Here is a 20,786-nt window from a genome sequence, read left to right on the forward strand (position 1 = left end):
GTACAAAATAAAATCTTCGTTTTTTCAAATTTGCAAGAAAGGCAATCCTCAAAAGATGTTATCGACTTGATTTAAAAGCAACATTTTTCAAGCAGGCATTGCTTGACAAGACTGCACTCTTGCACTCATTCCTTAAAGGGAAGAAAATCCATGACTCGGATTTTCTTTTTCATAACCTGTAATTACAGTATTCTTTTTTCACCCTTCCAGTCTGATGGAAATGAATAGCAAAGTGAAACTTATCTTCAGCCACCTCTAGTATATCTGAAAGAGCTGCTAAAACTCTGTTGTTGAGATTTGGGTGACCTCTGATTGCAGATCTTGCTGGATCCTCCTTGAGCGAGAGCTGTGGGGGAGCCGGTCCATGCCTAGTCATGCTGGCTTCTTCCCGGCCTCTGTTGGAGCACACACAGACACTGGCTCCCTGTTGGTATTGCGGCTTCTGCTCAGATTATTCTTCTTGACACGGGTCCGACAGGGAAGACAAAAATCCCTGAAGCAACGCTTAAAATTTTCATCCAAAAATGCATACAGGACTGGGTTCAGGCTGCTGTTGGTGTAACCCAATGCAATGCACAGGTGCCAACTGGCTATTACAAAAGGGTTCCTGGTGTCAATCTCCACCATGGTCTTCACAATGATGAAGATGTGGATGGGGGTCCAGCAGATGATGAAGGCAGCCACCACTACAAGGACCATGCGAGTGATGCGTCGCATGTTGCGATCTTTCTCCTTGGAGCCAGAGAGGAGACGAACGCTCCTCAGACGCAGGATCATCAGCCCGTAACATACAGTGATGACCATCACAGGAACAACGAAAGCAAAGATGAACACACAGATCTTTGTCACTGTGTCCCAGTACCAGTCAGGGTCAGGGAACTTTAGCATGCACATAGTTTTACCTGTAAAGGGGGCAGAAGAAACAGAGTGATTGTTAATATTCTGAAAATATGTTATACTGATTGTTGATCTTAAAGAGCCAAAGCGTTGGAGAAAAATCTTTACACTCAATCATACACTGCCTGGCCAAAAGAAATGTCACCGTCAAAAAAGTCACACCCTCTCATATTTTGTTGGACTGCATTTAGCTTTGATTACAGCATGAATTAACTGTGATATTGTTTTGATGAGTAAATACAATATCACAAGGGTTATTTCCATCCAGTGATGCAATTTTTTTTTCATATTTTTCATCAAGATCTTGCATTTATGATGATGGGGTCTGACCACTATGTAAAGCCATCTCAAGCACTCATTGAGATTTTTCTTTCAAAGAATCTCAACGAGTTTAAGGTCTGGACTCTGTGGTGGCCAATCCATGTATGAAAATGATGTCTCATGCTCCCTGAACTCCTCCCTCACAATTTTAGCCCAATGAATCCTGACATTGTCATCTTGGAATATGCCCGTTCAGGTCAGGTCTAGGTTCAGCAACAGTGTGTGTTCAAAGAATGAGATCAGCTGATTACCTGAATATACTGAATGACCAGGTTATTCCATCAATGGATTATTTCTTCTCCAAAGGCACGGGCATATTCCAAGATGACAATGTCAGGATTCATTGGGCTAAAATTGTGAGGGAGAGGTTCAGGGAGGAAGAGACTTCATTTTCATACATGGATTGGCCACCACAGAGTCCAGACCTTAAACTCGTTGAAATTATTTGAAAGAAGAATCTCAATGAGTGCTGGAGATGGCTTTACATAGTGGTCAGACCCCATCATCATAAATGCAAGATCTTGATGAAAACTATGAAAAAAATATCGCATCACTGGATGGAAATAACTCTTGTGATATTGTATTTACTCATCAAAACAATATCACAGTTAATGCATGCTGTAATCAAAGCTAAATGCAGTCCAACAAAATATGAGAGGATGTGACTTTTTTTGACGGCGACATTTTTTTTTGGCAAGGCAGTGTATTTTCCATAAGTGCGGATACATGCAATAACATATTTCTGCAATATCTGTGCATCTGCACCCATGCATTGATTGGGGTGATGGAAAAGAAAGAGAGAGCTAGCTCTTGTTTACAGGTTGAACCTGGCAACACAAGGTAGCTGAATTCTGATTGGATAAAACCTTTCTACCCTAAAAATAGAACACTGACCCAGTGTTGGTCCATGTCACACTAAATCCCAATGTATGTATACTGTATATTTATACATATATTTAAATATATTTAAGGAAAAAGCATAAAATATAATTAACTTGTATCATAAATATTATCATGATTTCTGGTTATGTTAGGCCAGCAGAGAAGCCTTTGCTGGTCCTGACTGCGCACCACTGCATCAACTACAGGTTTTATTAAAGGAGTCTGCTTTTAGAAAATTTTGGTGCCACTAGCTACCCTGCAATTTGAGACTGCGGAGATCTAGTGGGGCAATGTGACACAACAAGATAGGATTGCAGCTGGCTATCAAGGGCTTTGAAAGTGGGAAAAGGGATATTTAATCCTATTTGGGCTTTAAGATATTAGAGAGATATTAGAACATGGAAGTGCGATCTTTAAATTTGGTTCCTGTTAGAAAATGAGCCGCTGCATAGCAGGGACAAGCATTTCACACAGTAGATGCTTCTTGGTGCGTAAAAGGTTGAGTTGGGAACATGTCAGGGGAGAGGGGCTCTTAGTTCTGTGGTTTGAAAGATGTCACTATTGTCTGACTACACACTATGGGGGCTCTAGTCATGTGACATGTTGGAAAAAGCATTTGGAGATTTGTCCAACCTATTATTTTTGTTTGAAGCACGAGACATCAGTAAGCAAATGCAAAAGCTCAGTTATGCAGATATACAGAGGGATTTAGCTGGTAGTGATGAGCTTAATCAGCATCCTGTGACCTGGAAAGAGTTTAAATATAAAACACATTCAAAAGTAAAAGTCCCACTCTGTTTTATTGGTTAAAAGGCCTACACACATCAGAAGGTTTGGAGAGAAGCTGTTTGAATTGGCCTCATTCAAACAGCTAATGAAATCCTGGACGTGAGTGCATCTAGAGCGCCTTTAAAGGTAAACAACTAAACTAAAAGGTAATTAATAGAAAATTATTGATGGAGCTTCTGAATTCTGCTGGCCAGGTTTCTAGAATCGGGTGCTTTTCATCTATATGCTAAACCCTATTTTGAAATAGATCACATTTTACGAAAAAATGATTGAGAACCTTTGGATTTGATTGTCTTCCTGGATGAAGACTAAAAAAACCCAAAAAAAACCCAAAACATCAACACATTTTGAGCTATTATCTATAATCCTATTCAAAAACCTTTTTAAATGTCTTATCAAACCACCTAGTTTTCAACATAAGCAGATAAAATCATTTGTCCAATTAAATGCAGGCCTTGTACCAGTCACTGTATCTTATATGATAATTTATAAAAGACAGAAAAAAACAACTAAACAAAGGTGGTGGTCACACAGGATATGTAAAGCCTCTTAGAAAATCCAATATGATGCATGTCAGGGAAGAGGAGGGTTAGGTTCATGGTTTTTATATCTCTTATATTATATCTTAAATATTATATGACTCCTCCTGGTCACTTGAATCTAAGGAAGCTATTTCAATACATTACCTTGAAGACAAAACACAACCCTGCATCAGAGCTTTGGATGTCTAACTTCAAAGTTTTCTTCACCAGGCCAACATATTCAAATGGTTGCTGGGTTAAAAGGCGTCAAACCTCTGACACGGTTAAGCGCAACCTGAGTCCTTGAAGTCTTACATGAAGGACATGTAAGCCTGGAAAGGCTGTGGAATATATTTCTCATCCAACTTTAATGCATCATATTTGTGACTGTAGATAATGTGTGTCCTGATCTATTTGACGATGTGTCGGCATGTATGTGTACGGTGTTATGATTCTATTTGTGTTGCTCTGCTGGAGTGTGGCAAGAGGCGGGGCCAGGTCTCTGGACAGAGCCTCGTATGTACACCTGTGCCTCATATCCATACCTGTGCCTCATCAGGCTGATGAGCCTGAGGCTTTTTAGACTAGCTGCTCCTTACATCCTGCGCCATAAGATTCCTTTCACTTCCTGCATGAACTGGTCTCTGAGCGATCTCCTGTGTTTTCAGCCTCTAGTGTTTGTAGCGTTCAGATTGCTTTTTGTACTCATGGTTTTCCCTCCAGTTTTGAGTTTACCCCTGGAGTTTTCTTTACTACTTTGAAAGTCTTTCCTTTAGCGGTGTTTTGGTATACAGTTGTTACTTTCAGCTGATACCTTATATCTAACAGATTCTTCCCAAAAGATGATTCTTGGTTGTACTTTGTGTAAATAAATCTGCTCCTCCTTTTACCCTGCATCTGGGTTCTGGCTCTCCTTGAACACATAGTGACACACACGGTAATGTTTATTTAAATGACACGTACAGTAGGGATCAGCTATCATCGATGACATTTCATTCCACTTGTATCAAAAGTGAATAAATAATAAAACCAAACTTATTATTCATCAATGAAATAATTAACATGTATTGTTGACAAAAATATATTTATACATTGTATTTTTAAATACATGCCATCTTTATATAATGAGGGTGGCAGGATTTATGATTCATACTGCAGGCTCGCAGTCAACTTTTGCTTCCAAGCTTGATTCCCAAATGAAGTTAGTAGACTTATTTCTGCATTTGCATTGAATGATGCCACTGAATGAAAACTGCTCTCCAAATTGTCTAAATATGTACAAAAGATTCTGAGTCAGTTTTTTGTTGTCCCGTAAGAGATTTGTTATGATTGTTTTGATTTTGTCTTGATTCTTCATTCCAAAGACACTGATGACATGATGATAGTCATTCAAAATATCTTAACACAGGAGGAAGAAGATTTTTTGATATTGTTGAAGAGTTGTATTAATAAATTACTTGTCAATGAATGACAATGGGGTATTATCCTCAGGTTTGAAAGAAGGAGTTTTGGACAAAACAATACAGGTGCCAATTTGATAATCTATAATCAAGTGGTGTTATTAAGTTATATAATAATAAAAATAATTAAATTCCTTCATTTTTGTTCATCTGTGGCAAAAGTTTCACCTGACAGTGCTAGTTATTAAAAAGTACAATGAAGGTGTTTTTCTTTCTTGCTTTGATTCAGTCATGGCTCATTTCGTTTGTTTGAAGATTATAGATGTGAAAGACAAGAAAAAAGTCTCACCATTATCTGTCACTTTGGTAACAGCCATGACCATAATGGGTACCCCAATCGCAGAGGACAGAACCCAGATGAGCACGTTGATCAACTTAGCTTTGACCGCCGTTCGAAATTCCAGTGCCCTGATTGGATGGCACACAGCGATGTAGCGGTCCACACTCATCATGGTGAGCGTGAAGATGCTTGTGAACATGTTGTAGTAGTCGATGGAAATGATGAGCTTGCACAGTACTTCCCCAAATGGCCAGGTTTTCATGAGGTATTTGGCACTCTGGAAGGGTAATGTACTGGTGGCCAAGGCGTCCGCGAGAGCCAGGTTGAAGATGTAGATGTTCGTGGCTGTCTTCATTTTGGTGTATCTGGTAGTTTTCATAGAGAATGAAAAAAGTTTCAGTGATAATAATAGCTGCTGGGCATTGAAGTCTCTGTTATGGAGCTCTTCAATTTGAACATGATATTCACAGTAACAAAGACCTGATTCCCTCATGCTATACAAATGCTCATTCAATACAGCTTAAGTTTTTTTTTTTTTTTCAAATGAGTGATATTAGATAATGATTATAACTGGCTTGTGCATCACTGATGAGGCAGCCCACTTACAGAGAATGCACCAAAGACAAGGAAATACTACTGCTGTCAAATTGAGGTTTATATATATTGTATATCCTGGACCTCTGTGGAATCTTTACTGTACGAGATAGATACTTGTGTGTATTAAATAATAATTGTCATTAGCACTGAACTAGTTTTATTTGCAACAACACTGGGTTGCTGGGGCCAGAATTCTTTTCATAGAGCGGCTTTTCATTTTCAGAAATGATGCGGATTATTTTTTCATGAGATAGCAACATATTAAAAATGCAACCAAACACAATCCACTTTACATGGATGGCAGGATTGGCATTAGGGACTGCAAAACTGACAGATTTAATAAAGATATACATATAGCTTTGCTATTTGAATGCATCTAACTGATACTATATGGAACTTCGCATATTTGTGTTTTACAATTTCTATATTGACTGATATTGTCTTACTTGAATGAACAAGGTCGACTCAACAGAAAGAGAGGACGCTCTGTGTTCTGTCTTGTTAGATTACACAGAAGTGTGTCTAATGATGTGTTTCACTGGTCACAATTTTCGCTGGTGGCTCAGACAATAATCAGGTGGTGTCGCAGCTACTGATGGGAGGAAGTTGCATATTTTAGAAGATTCTTTTTCAAAACTAGGACACAAATCCAGCTTCTGTATATTTCTTGAAATCCTACAGAGATCCTTTGGAGGTAGCTTTAAAGGGACTAAATCTCTGATGATAAAAAAGTCTTTTTGTTTGAACTGATTAAAATTTTATTACGGTTACAGAACAAACTAGAACCAAGGCAATCACAGACTGCAACAACCTGCAACATGGCAAACACAGTCCTGAAGTCTGCTTTCCCCTGAATTCAAAATTTTACCCTGACCTACTTGCATAGGTCAAAGATCAAAGCTAGTGCTCTGACCTACTGTCATTGATCAAAACTAGTGCTTTGATCTACAGTCTTACTCACACTGGCCTTCTCCCTTGTCTTTCTATCTTATCAGGTTCCTGTATTTACAGAAGGTGAAATTTAACCATGACCTAGTTTTCTCAAGGTCAAGGTCTTCATCTCATTTTCATCCTCTTTGCTGCAGATTAATGTGTTTTTTGTTTCATCTTTCTATCTGCAACGGTTGTGAAGATATCTGGTGGACAAATGGATGAACGGATGAACACATGAACACTGACAATTACAATACATCACCGCTTTGAAGCTGAATTAAATAAAAGGCTCAAGACTGGAGCACGTTGTGATTTTTGCCACATTGCTACCAATGTCATGCTTTGTTAAAAGTTTTACATAAAAACTACCGATGGTCATTTTTTTGGTGGAACAAGAAAATTGTAAAATATTTAAAGTATTAAAAGTTTTTTTGGTTAAATTACATCCGACAAAGCAGTGATGTATTGCAATTGTCAGTGTTTGTGTGTTCATCTGTCCGTCCACCAAATGTCTTCACAACTGTTGCAGATAAAAAGATGGGGGAAAAAAGGCACATTACTCGGGTGGCAAAGGGGATGAAAATGAGATCACCTTGACCTTGAGAAAACTAGGTCAAGGTCAAATTTAAACTATTTTACATTTTTTTGCATATATCTCAGGATATTAATCTGATGAGATATAATCACAAAACAAAAAGCAACATTTTCAGGAAGCCAGAATAACAAAAATGTGTAGGTCAAGGTAAAATGTTGAATTCAAGGCAGATAGAATAGTGAGCACACCACAAATAAACACACCGTAAATCTTCTTACTGTTCTTCTACCTCCCTGTTTTCTCTGTAAGCTGGCTCTCTTTACCAGGACCTCCACCGTTGTTGCAAATCTTTTTGCATCTCAGCCAGATGCAGAAGATACTTTAGTATCTGGATGAGATGCGTCAGTGCCTCCAATGGAAAGACACATCAACATTAGGGCGGCAGTGGCTCAGTGGTAAAGCGGGTTGTAGAGCGGGTCGTTCGATTCCCGCTCCCGCCCAAAAAACAAAATAAAAATAAAAAATACCCAGAGGTGAGCTGGCAGTGGGAGGTGTCAGCTCACCTCTGGAGCACTGCTGAGGCACCCTTGAGCAAGGTGCCGTCCCATTTTACAAATTTCTCATTTGAGGCGGACCAAGAAGGAGCTGCCTGCCACTCTACCTCCCTTGTTGCCTACAGGCCCCCTTGTGTGTGGTGTGTGTATTACAGGGGCCTGTACACACCAATATGCATGCATGTGATTTGATTTGATTGACTAACAAAAACTAGAGTGTGCGTTCTTAATTTCCCTTTGGGGATTATAACAGTGTATTAAATTAAATTAAATTAAGGATTAGAGCAAATTGTCAGAGTAACGTGGCATACTTCATAAAAGTTCCCAATATATGTTGCTTGAAGGTAAGTGCTTGGTTAGACAGATTATTTTGCATCTTGTTTGACTTGGCAAACATGGTATTTGATCCACTCAAAATGTGTGTAGTTGCTACCTAAGGCAGTGGTACGTTATAATCAGAATCTAACAAGGTAATGAGGATCAGATCAAAACAAGCATTCATATTAGAGTTATCAATAATTACCAATATATTGTAATTATGGTAGTCTTACATCAATTCTGCCTCCAATACAAGTTCAGATTATAAAAGCTTGGCATCTTTTGTAGATGAGGAAAATCAGGGCCCCACCTGAGTAGATATTTATGCATCTTGATCTATTTGAAGCCTTTTGTGTACTGTAGCACCAAATGCTTTGATGACTGTTTCCAGGGGGATTATGTTGACACTTTGATAAGTGAACTGATTCCAAAGAAATCTTCCCCCTCTCTTTAATCCAAGTTTACTATACAAAGAGTGTAGAGTGTGTGTCGTCCCCCCCATGCAAAAGTGCCACCTTCTCCTTCCCTTTACTAAACAAATAAGAAACTGAGTGGCTTTTACAATAATAATGTGGGTCTGCCACTGCAGGGCCAATACACACAGGTATTCATTGGTAAAATAATTGAGATTGGTTGGTGTTGGCTTTTGTGGCCGGAAGACATTACGTCACAAAGAAAGCTTGATGGGTTTATGATCATTTCAAAGACGGACAGTGGTGAGTAGGTGGCTACAGGGGGGGCTGCTTTGTGCTATTAATTCACCAGACAGGGTTGCTAAGTGTTCCTCTTCCCCGTAGGTGATGAGCACATATCTAGACTTTAATTTTACACAAAGCACCAACAACAGCTTATGTATATAAAGAACTGCGAAAAAAAACTTTTCCATTACAGTGATGTGCAAATACATCAGAGTTCCTGAGGTTTTGTTGTGTTTAGCTGCATTGCATCTGATTCAGACAGAAGCAAAAGCTTTTAATCAATCCTTTTTTTCAGGTTCAGAGAAGCAGTTATGTGCACAGAAATTCAAATGTAACGGCTTTTTCCATGAGGCACCGAAGCCCATTTTTCCAGGCACATTCACACTTTGTGATAGTTTAATTAACCCCATCTTTACATAGACACGCTTTGAGGCTGACATGGATGTCTGGTCCCTTTTTCCCCATACATGTCTTTAGGAGCTACATCAGAAGAAAAAATGTCCCTAAGCATCACATGGCAGAAAATTAAAGATGCCCAGCTTCCACTGGCACATATCAACCATAATGATCTGATTTAAGTGGGGCATGTTGTGTACATGGGTAAAAGATAAGAGACTAAAACCCCAAAATTGGTAAAAATAATGGATGAAACACCCAAGTCAACTATGAATTAAGTTTTCATTCATGTTATCAACTCAACAGGGGGTCCTTAAGTCCCTATACACAATCATTTGCATTGTAGTGATGCCTGCAGTCAAATTTGATGCATCTCCTAAAATATATTACATACTACACATCATGAGCTCTGTGGAGCTCATGATGTGTAGTATGAGATGCTGGTAGAAACCCGGTTTAGTGGGATTCACAGGTGACACATAAAGAGATAAAAGAATCATCTTGAAGTCCATTTTTTGAATGTCATTCTAGCTGAATGGTACGACAGCCATGAGCCTGAGTATCCTACAAACACTGACCTGTGACTTCTGTCATTACTGCCTGTGACAGGAGGAAATACAACACATGAAGATGCATTCTGAAGTGCAATGGTGGCAGATAGCTGTTGTTTCATAACATCAGTGTAAATGCAACCCTACCCAACAACAAAGCACCAAGAACGCACATGATTAATGTTTTCTAAATAAGTATAATCTCACATAATTTCACATTGGTTTACTAATTTAATTAATATGAGACTGATGAATAAAATGTGAAAGCTACTGAAATGAGTTAATGCACTGCAGCAATGTCATAAATAGCTGATTTAAGTAAGCAGATGTTAGAGTGATAGTGAGTTGATATAAGATATAAAAATTAGATAACCATGTTTCAAAATATGTTGGGTTTCTTTTTAATGAAATAAATTAAATAATTTATTTTGTCAACAACCCTTTCCAGTTCCTAATTTCATCAAAATTCTTATTCAGCAACAGAATATCTATGTGCATTTGCAGTTACAGTTATACTGTACAACCAATCTACACATATTAAGACTTTCTTTTGTCTTTACCAAAATCTTTCCAAAATGTGAGATCACTGTCATAGATTTGGTTTCTTAGTCCAATTGGGACCACAATCAGACAAAGCTAAAACAAAAAGCTTAATTAACACTCTACTTTCACAAAAAATAATCTAGCAGTCATTTAGCTTCACTTCCAAATGGAAGCCATTTAATGATAGACCGCATGAGGGTTGAACCAGATTTAATCTATCAGGCGCTGCAACAGCAAGAGGCTCCAGGGTGCAGGAGAGCATAGCTGGCAGATAAAAAGAGACTCGTGCAGCTTACTTATCCTGCCAGACCATCTACAGAGGTGTCAGAGTTAAAACTCTCCATCAGTTATCAGACTGAGGACTCTCAATAGCACAACAGTCCAATACCCAGCTCACACTGATGTGCGCATCTATGCAGACTCCTCCATAAATGAGGTTTGCATGCACTTGAGTGTGTCTATCAAAGGACCTAAGTGAAGGGGAAAGATTCTGCATTCCACGGGGGTTTGAGTTTATACTTATACTGTAGTTTTCATGTAGTTTTTACACTGGGGTTAGAATTAATCTGAATTAATTGGTCTAATGACTGCTTCTAAGCACTAGTGATAATATTTGAGAGATTCATTGGATGAAAATCAGGCTATAAGTAAGCAAACAAGTTTCTCAGAAAACAGCAGAAATGTATTCAAACAAATTGTACAACCATTAGTCCAGATCAACAATGTGCTGTTTACTTTGTCATGAGACAATTACAATGAGCAAATGCTCTCAACTGAGATGCTGAAGGAAAAGATTACTTGTAATTTTTCCTCTAATAGTTGCCTTTGATAAATAACAATATAGTTGATTAGTCCAACAATGCTTTCCACTTCTGACATTGATTAGCATCTTTGTTAATCCAACTATGCCATGTTGTGAATCCTCCCAGCAGCCAATTTGTTTTGCTCCGCTAAACACCCATACATTACTTAGTTAATGTGTGAAATTCCAAATGTAACTCTGCCCCCCAGTATTATGAAAACACACTTGCTATTAAGTCCTATTACCACAGGGGGTGCCAGGACTAAAATAATGACATTTCAGTGACACAGCAGTCACACACTGTGCACACAACATCTGTGGTGACATCATCAAACGTCTAACAGGCTTCAAATTGTTTAAAATTGTGTCACAAAGCCTAAAATGACCAAGTCAGTCATGGAAGTGTCTGTCACTTCTTTATTTTCAGCCCTTGGTAATAAATCACTTTCCATCAATGGTATTGGATCATTGATCACTGATGGCTCGGTTAAAAATTAAAGGAGAATGAATGATTACTGGTCTCTGTTCACCTAATTTATCTTCTTCATCAAATTCCATTTGTGTTTAAGTTTGAATGCATTTTCCACATTACTACTTCAATGCATCCAGACCTTCCACATGAGAATATATATTCTGACGGGGCTCAGCTTCCCTCTTCCTCCATCTGTAGGGGGTTCTGGCATTAATGAGGAGCTTCCTCACGCAACACAAAAGCCAAGTAGATCCCTGTGCACAATTTGATTCAGTCCCTTCACTGAGCTCTCATCCGTCTCCTTTTTGACTTCTTTTACCTCCCTGACTCTCTTTTCTCCTATGTCTTTACACCACGTTTTCCCATTAATCTCAATGTGTTATGTGACAAGAAATGATGAACACTGCTGAAAATATTTGTTTTGGGCTGCTTCAGTTTCCTGAGATAGCCAGTTGAAGAGAATAGCTTTTCAGTCAAGCTACCATCTTCAACCATTCTATTTTATCTTTTGCCAGTGCTCCTCCAGTTTCTCTCTTTCATTATATATATTTAAGTAAGTAAAGTAACAAAAAACATTCAAAACATTCATATGTGACTGACCAGATTTTAGTTTAAAAGGTCTGAAACAATGACCACGACCAGTCCTTCTCTGCTGAAACCAGGGCATCTTCAATAAACTGTACCTGAACATTTAATGTGCTAACCCATCAGATTAACAAATGCTTCAGGTGATATTGAGAGAACACAGAGAGCGATAGGAAGGAATTAATATGATGAGGATGTGAGCTGCTGCCAAAAGTGTTAATGCTGCAAGCATGCAGGTTAGGATGTTGTAGGTTAGGATGTTATAGATTAGGATGTTGCAGGGTGGGTGTTGTTCTGGGGGAAATGACAGGGAGCTTGTATTTGATAAAAAAAGCTGAAGGGAGTTGAAGATTAAAGACAAACTGACCTTGGATTGACTATTATTGACTAAGGATTGGCTGATGCACAAATTCAGTTTGATTTTTGTAAAGCCAGGGTCTTTTAGTCTTAGAATATATTTATCTGAATAATTAAATGTTCATAAAATGCTGAATATACACACTTTTTAATATAAAGATTGGATTTATTTATATATGGGCAGGAAAACACAGAACATGCACTTACACTAACTCAAGTGTAAAAAAAAAACAACCCCCAAGCATTATGTCTCCCAGTTAACTAAGGATATTTTCCAACCCTTTTCACATCAAACCAAGGGGTGCAGCACATGCACCACAGATTTGCATGAGCTAATGATTGTTTGAACAGTCTTATATGCCTGAGGCTAAGTGAGTCTGTTAGAGGGACTTAGAGCAGAGACGTTTCACTGCCCCACAACCCTCCCTCACGTAAAAGTAGCGCCAGTGGTCACGCATGGGAACTTCTGAGCCCACAGTTTCAGAGAACCAGCAGAGCCGTGGATGCAGACAGGTAACCCTTCATAACAACAACCAGGAATAAAAAGAGCTGGTAGATGGGCGACCTGTGACCGAAGTGTAGAATAAAAGTCAGTGATGTCTTTTCTAAAACATCTTATATAATATGTTTGAACATTTGCCAGATAATGTGAACTTTGTAAAATCATTATTTCACACAATGAGATTATGCATGTTTGCCACAGGGCAGTATACGAACACCATATCGTGTCCCTGTTGCTGAATGTATTTTTTTCTAACCAATTGCGAAAGTAATTTCAATTAACGGAGAGGATCTCACAACAAAAGGGTTTACCTGACCACCCCGTACATGACGAGGATGTTGCCCAGGAGTCCCACTACGCAAATGACGGAGTAAAGAGCCGTGATGGAAATGGCAATGATTATACCCCCGGCGCTCCTCATCGGACCCTGCTTCTCCGTGTAGTTCTGCAGCCCGTCGCCCATCGAAACAAACTCCTCGTTCGGAAAGGTGACATTGAAGGGGATGACTGAGTACAGATCGGACAGAGAGAGTTTGGCTCCCGAGACTGTGTATGGTTCCATCGCTGCGCCCGCTGTCCACAACACGTGGTGCTGAAAACTTCACGCAATTACCTACTGGAACTAAACTGTGTGGATGCGGGAAGCAGCTTTTTAGCGTAAACTGAAAGTGTCAAAAAAAAGTGTGTGGAAGCAAAGAGGAAGAGATGGTTGCTTTTGGCGGCGGTGTCTGCGCGCTGGAGCGGAGCGCACACCCCTCACACTCTGCAGGATACTCGGACGAGGCGCGCTCTTATACCCGGGCATCGACGTCAGGGCTGCGTGTGATCCGCGTCAATAAAAGACGGATGGTAAAGTGATGCTGCTCACACATCGCCCCAAATTAATAAAGTGCAGATCATATTTGATTGTATCTTTATCTTTATCGAGAGCCAGGAACGTTTCTAGGTAAATCGGTATGGAGCAAACGCAACACAGAGATTGCCTATTACCTACATAATGATGAGGGCAAAATGTTACTGTCGTGAAATCATTTATTTTGAACGTGTTTTTTTTTAGCGAAAAATAGTCAACCACAACACCTGAAAATAAACAAAACAGTCAGGTTATTAAAAAATTGCAAATTTGAATGCACCACCAAGCAAAGCTCAGTTTCCTCATTCTGACTTTGTACCTAAAAGCTTCTCAATTGCGACGTTATGTTGTATTTTTTGTTCATAGATTGTGAGAATTATCCAAATATAAAATAAAAGTCTATAAAATACAACTAGTTCCATAAAATCTAGATCACCACTAAAGTCTAATGACTGGTTTCTCAGGCTATGCTCTACCACTATAAAAAAAAAAAAAAGAATAACTGCAGAGAATTTTTTGAGTGAGCCTATTAATAAACAAACAAACGAGACAACACCTGGAAAAAAGATTACCTCTCAGGTTAAGGTAAACGAACACTGATTCAAAGCTAAGAACGTTTCAAACAAGCCACAATTTTCAGAGAGCCTCGGTGTTTAATGTTTTTGAGTGTTTAGTGTTTTTGAAATTTCATCCAATGAAAAATTGTAAAATGTTCTAAATGTTCTAAATGCTGCTCCCGCGACCCGACCCCGGATAAGCGGAAGAGAATGGATGGATGGATGGATGGATGTTCTAAATGTTAATGTGATTGAAGTTTTTTTTTTTGCAAAAGATCTTCTTCTGAGGCACTTTAGTGCTTTCATCTAATGTAAAATTGCAAAATGTTTGAATGAGATTAAAGTGTTTTTTGCAAAAATCAAAAAAAAAATCTTATGTCCAACATGAATTTGTTGTGATCCTTGCACTGGACTTTTTATATTTTATTCTGTAAAGTTACGAATGACTTGACTACAAATGACTCAATTTCCTGCCTCAATATTTTCCTCTTCAACCTGACCAAGGAGTCAGCAGTGTGCTACAATACACTGTACAAGGACATGATGAGGCAGTCCTCAGATGGTGTGTTCTGGGTAAAACTGTGTTGCTTTTACATTATGGATTAACAAAAGAATATTTTCCTTTTATGAAATAAAATGCACGATCTAAATGTATCTCGTATGAAATATAGGAGAAAGTTCAATCACCAATATGAGATTTTACCTTGGAAAAGCAAATCAGTTTGAGGGATATGCAACATTCACGTTGAGAGCATGTATAAAAATATTTCAACATCTGCAAGAGCAACAATCATTAGCATTTAGAGCAGGAAAAGCAATGCTAGTACACTGAATTCATTTGGTCTCTGTATTTTGTTATGAAATAAGAGGAACAGCACATTTTTAAGGCACATGAGGTGCAAGAATATTGCACATGCTTACCAGGGATAAAATGAAACAAAACTCACCGGCCCCAAGCAAACAAATTCAAAATCAATATATTTGCTGTTGCAGTAATTCAAGGATGGGAATCAAATAAAAAATAGTATTCTGACTATTGTGGCATCAAAATCAGGGGTTCTTCCTTTCATAATAATGAAATATTAGTTTTAATTTCTTAGTTTTTTATTCAATGTCACAGCAGTGAACACATTGATAATGAAGATCACTGCTGAAACACAGTAATAGCAAGATTTCATTCTGCATGTGATAGGTTTATGTGATTTTGATCTGCTGATAGAATTTGTGCTGTTGTCATAGAAACGTAGGTTTGATTTATGGGTTTGCTCCAGGATCTAATGGCATCACTATTGGGTGTGGTCACAGGTACAACAGACCACAGAAAATACAGAATGCACTAAAAGGCAGTGGTGATTAAAAGTTAATCAGGGATAGAGTTTACAGCGAAGCACAATTTAATTGTGTTTAGGGACATTCTGTCTGTGTTTACTTAATTTAACTTCTAAATACAACATTGACCCTCAACTGGTAAACTCTTTAGCATGCAGCTTTCTCATTTAGCAGTTCAGGAGTTATATTACACAATCATCAATATTTTTTTTTCTCTTTTTTCAAAGAAAATAGCTGCCTGCTGCAGTCACACCAACTCTGAGAGAGTGGGGAGTCGACCATTAGGTTGCAGCTGAAAAGCTGAACACTAGCGTTTTGCCTCTGAAGTCCTTTTCGTATTGTCATTCCATACATTACCATAATAATCATATTGATTACGTCTACTTAAAAGAATGCATGCTCATAGCAATTAGGTCACAGAGCTGTTTGATAAGAAACCTCTGACTAATTTACCAGAAGTATATTTGGAAGTGTCACCTGTCTTTTCATTTCCTCTATGTACCGTACCGCTGCAATCAATGCAGGAATGACGAGAAATATATTAATTTTGGGGATTCATAAAATTTAAAGGGAATCAGAGACAGAATGACAGTATAAATAAATTATTTATCTAAATACTTACAAGTAGTAGAAGTACACGAGAAAGGAAGGCTACCCTATAAACACAAGGGATCAAAAGTTAAAAGTTGAATCTAAACTTGACCAGCTGGCCTTCTGGCACCACACCACAGGCACCTCAGAATCTGGAAGATCTGTCCCTGATGGTTTGCTGACTTAAGATGGAGGTTCTTTCCACTGCAGGTGGAGAGGAGGCATAACCTGCAGGTAAAGGAGAACATACACAAAACACACAGTTACCATCTAATTTCTGCCCATCTGATTCATGCATGCATTATAACAACAATATGTGCATGACCAATGATGACATGTAATTATGCAGTTGATTCAGCTTCATCGGTTTTGGATCCTGTTTTGTGAAAAATTTTGCAGGTCCACCCGAGGTAGGTACACAGGAGAACTCACACAATAAATCAGACAAAAAACTGCTATGATGCAATAATAAATGAATGATTTATTTCCCGCAGAGCATAGAGCAAGCAAGCACAAATAATGAGCAGCAAATAGCAGATAATGAGCAGCAAACAGTAAGATATAGACAACTATGATGCTAGAATAAATTGGTAGCTACATCCTCCACAAAGAACCGCTGGAGTAAGCTTGTAGTTTCATTCCCCACCGAGCATAGTAATATACTTTGAGTCCCAGGACCCCCTATGATGCTAGAACAAATGTGTCGTTCATTCCCCACTGAGCATAGGACAGTACCCACAAATTCTTTGGTTCAGCTTAAAGCATTCCAAATGTGCACAGTCTCCTACCTTGACACAATGGGAAGGAGAGCCTACAACCCAGGCAGAGTAGCATCAACCATGCTGGGCATCCGTACGCGTCCGCACGCAACCCGCAGCTGACTCTAACCTGGGGCCGGAAACTCACCACCTTTAGCCCCACCTCGCAGGCACCCCTCCTTTTGGTGGCACCAAACTGCTGGAAAAAACAGGTTTCTCAGGCAGTGTGGGGAAGCCCTCGCTACACTTGGGAATGCAGTGTAGGAGGCGTTCACATACCCCAAGAAAAACATCTTTATCAGGCGACCTTGAACACTGGAATGGACCAAAACAACTTACAAGAAAGCAATTGACTGAAAGCAGGTGGCATATTAATATTCAAACATGTGAAATTCCCATTACAGATCCATCAACTCTGAGTTTGCCCATAGATTTTATGTAATTAATTCTATGAAGGTTCTAAAGATTACACATATCTAGTGGTCAGTGATGCTTCTAGCAACTTTTCATTGTGCTGGATAAGTGGTGGCAAGGGACATCTACAATGAGACATCATATGACCTGATGAAGCATTTTACAAACAGGTATCTTTAACAGTAGATATTAAGTGACTGTGTAATGCATTATTGTTCATATGAGACATAGGGCAAAAGCCATTTTGACAAATATGGTATGCATGTACATCCGTCACTCAATCAACTTTCATTTGTAGAGCACTTAATCACATCAACAGACTTTTCAAAGCATCTTTAAAGAAAGAGAAGCCCAACAGAACCCTTCAGAGTAAGCACAAGCAGCACCGATGGGGATAAACTCCCTCATTGATGAAGAAACTCTAATCAGGACCCAGTGGTCCTGGTCATCCGCCTTGACCAGTTTTTGGAAAAGAAATACAAGAGTAAAGGAAAACGATAGCTAAAACGTCTGCCTCCTTTTCTACTCTTAGGAACTTGACAGGTCCTGCATCCACAGAGCAAAGAGCCCTGGGAGGGTGATCCAAAAGAGACCTTCAATGTGAGACAGAGTCTCGCAGTGAAGAAATTTATATATAATTATGAGGATTGTGAATTTTATTCTAGATTTTTCTCAGAGGCCAGTGTAAATATACAGTACTAGGTCTGCAGGAATGTGCTCTCTCCTCCCACTTCAACTGAGTGATCACTAGCATTTTGAGCTAATTGTAAGATCCTAGGGCGGCACGGTGGCACAGTTGGTAGCGCTGTCACCACACAGCAAGGCGATTCCACATTTGCGCCCCGCTCTGTGCGGGGCTTGCATGTTCTCCCCGTGTCTTTGTGGGTTCTCTCTGGGTTCTCCGGCTTCCTCTCACCTCCAAAAACACGCTCTTAAAGTTAATTGGCCGTTCCAAATTCCCCTCAGAAGTGGGTGTGTGTGCAGTCTGTGTCCTTGTGTGGCTCCGCAGTGCACTGGATAGCGCCTGGAGTTTCCCGCGCCTCACGCCCTCAGTCAGCTGAGATAGGCTCCAGTTTCCCGTGAGCCACTACAGCTGATAAAGCAGTAGATGATGATGGAATGATTGAATGTAAGATCCTAATAGAAGAGCTTGAACAGCCTGATCATAAAGAATTACTTTTTTTTACTAATTAATTTTTTTTCTGTGTCTTTATAGGATAAATTTAGCATTTTAGCAATGTTCCTCAAACTGAAGAAGGCTGTCTGAGACATAGATTTAATATGGGAGTTGAAAGACAGATCCTGATCAAAAATAACTCCCAAATCCATGACATCACTATTACACTTTGAAACAATATCATCTAAGTGAATTATGCTATTAGTAGTAACTTTCATTTTATCAGTGTTTGTCATAAAGAAGTCGTGAAGCATCCAGGACTTAATATCACGTAGGCAGGTGTCTAATTTAACAAACTGTTCTGATTCATTGGTTTTAATTGATGTATAAAACCGGGTATCATCCGCGTAGCGATCAAATTTATGTTGTGTTTTCTTAGAACAGTTTTTAATGATAACATATGAGGATTAAACAATATTTGCCCCAGAACAGATCATTGAAGTAATCCACAACTAATAGTCTCTTTAATATTTAGTAAGCATTTACGTGAACAAAGTGAAATTGATAAAATAGATATGAGGTTTCGATGCTCTCATCATCCTCTAATTTCTATCCATCCATCCATCCATCCATCCATCTTCTTGTAAATAAGTGTTGTCTATAGCTGCTTATCTGCCTTGTGGGTCACGTCACAGGTCTGCTAGAGCCTATCTCAGCTGGCTACAGACAACATGTAGGGTACACCCCAGATGACATGTCAGCTCATTGCAGGGCATGTGCATGCTATGATTAAGATATCATATCTATGTCTAGCATGGTAAGAAAATGATTCCTTGTACGGTATGTGTGATTGAACAATATAGATGAGAAAACAGGAGAAAGTCACAAAAACAAAAAAACAAAAAAACAGTCCTTCACAAGTAATAGAATAGTGATGTTTTTGGATTCATCTCTCATATTGATTAGACATGTTCATATTACCAGCACGTTTCAGGTCAGACAAGAAAAAAGAATTTATGAACAGCGAAAGGGGTGTGGGCTCAGGCAACAAAATATGTGGAGAACAAAAACAGACTTCATCATTCATGACTCTAGGGCAGACTTGAACTTTAAGTTTACAAAATACTGGATGATGTATTATGCAACTTTATCTGCAGTGTCTTGGAGAGACGAAAATGCTGTGAACATAACCTCATTAATGTGATGACTTTAGGGAAGGGGGGAGGGAATTACCTCAATCTGCTGCACAGCTAGCATTACCTGAGGAACACAAAATGGTTGAAGCACTTCAATAATCATGAAAACAAGAGCAGCTGCCTTTGATCCTTTTCTGCTTATGTGATCATAAGTTTGACTCCTTGACTTTTGCCAGCTCTTTAAAAATAGTTACACCTTAGTTAAACCACTAGACATGCCTCAAACATAAATGGTCATTAACCACAATTTAATGGTTGTAATCTTCAATTTAGGTGCAGGAAAAGCCCTACAGCGAGGTAAAAGCCATTATGTAGTAAAAAAATGAGGGTACCATCTGGAACGGCCAATCAAATAGTAAGTTTTACCACCTAGGGTTGAAGCCTGGGATAACGTCTCTGCTGAATAGTACACAAACACACTATTGTAGTGGGTAATAATTCTGAGGTGATTCAAAAAGATGGCTTTTGTATGAGTTTCTACAATGGTTTTTGGAAAATTATTGTATGTGCACAATTTATTTTGTGTATCATACAAGAGATCACCTTGGGATCATTTAATTCACAAACAACTGATGAAACTAGACGTTGCTCAGAGAGCAAGCACACCTCCACAATAAGCTCCCTTTCCCCATTATGTCATTTTGCCTAAAAGCAATGATCTCGTAATATTTTAACCTTCATTTTTTTGACTGCCAGGAAAAGCTGGCCCTGGAATCTGGAATCACATTAGTGTCATTACTGATTTGATGGCTAGCAAGAATATCTATATTTCAGTAATGTTGGTTTGTACTTTGCTCCAAGTAATCCGTCCATCAATTTCGTTGTAGACGAGACAATTGCAATCATCTCATAGATGAGGTGATCGCAGTCGTCTAACCACTTTTGAGTCACATGTGTTACAGGTCTTATAGGGATGTTATCCATGAAGTAAGTAGTGAGGTTCTTGTAAATGCCACTACCCCACGGTAGTAAATTATT

The 20,786-nt window shown here is 38.9% G+C and overlaps 1 protein-coding gene across 2 annotated transcripts; it reads right to left on the reverse strand.

Annotated features, from left to right (window-relative positions):
- Positions 1-372: 372 nt before the first annotated feature.
- Positions 373-13,555, reverse strand: oprd1a (opioid receptor, delta 1a). 2 transcript variants are annotated; one of them, XM_068333262.1, is made up of 4 exons: positions 13,463-13,516; positions 13,305-13,420; positions 5,160-5,515; positions 373-902 (listed from the first exon to the last, which is right to left on the reverse strand). In XM_068333262.1, exons 2-4 carry the CDS (start codon positions 13,412-13,414, stop codon positions 373-375), a joined length of 996 nt encoding a protein of 331 aa, XP_068189363.1. In that variant the 5' UTR covers positions 13,415-13,420; positions 13,463-13,516. The 2 variants fall into 2 exon arrangements, with proteins under 2 accessions (XP_068189363.1, XP_068189362.1); XM_068333261.1 differs by having other exon boundaries at positions 13,305-13,555.
- Positions 13,556-20,786: the final 7,231 nt, after the last annotated feature.

The sequence above is a fragment of the Antennarius striatus genome, chromosome 14 (assembly GCF_040054535.1).
Source record: "Antennarius striatus isolate MH-2024 chromosome 14, ASM4005453v1, whole genome shotgun sequence".
NCBI lineage: Eukaryota > Metazoa > Chordata > Actinopteri > Lophiiformes > Antennariidae > Antennarius > Antennarius striatus.

Coding starts and splice junctions, on each gene's coding strand:
- oprd1a (XM_068333261.1), bottom strand. CDS start 13,555: ATGGAACCATACACAGTCTCGGGAGCCAAACTCTCTCTGTCCGATCTG. Junction 5,516..13,304: donor GTCATGTACGGGGTGGTCAG/GTAAACCCTTTT, acceptor GAAAACTACCAG/ATACACCAAAATGAAGACAG. Junction 903..5,159: donor TACCAAAGTGACAGATAATG/GTGAGACTTTTT, acceptor CCCCCTTTACAG/GTAAAACTATGTGCATGCTA.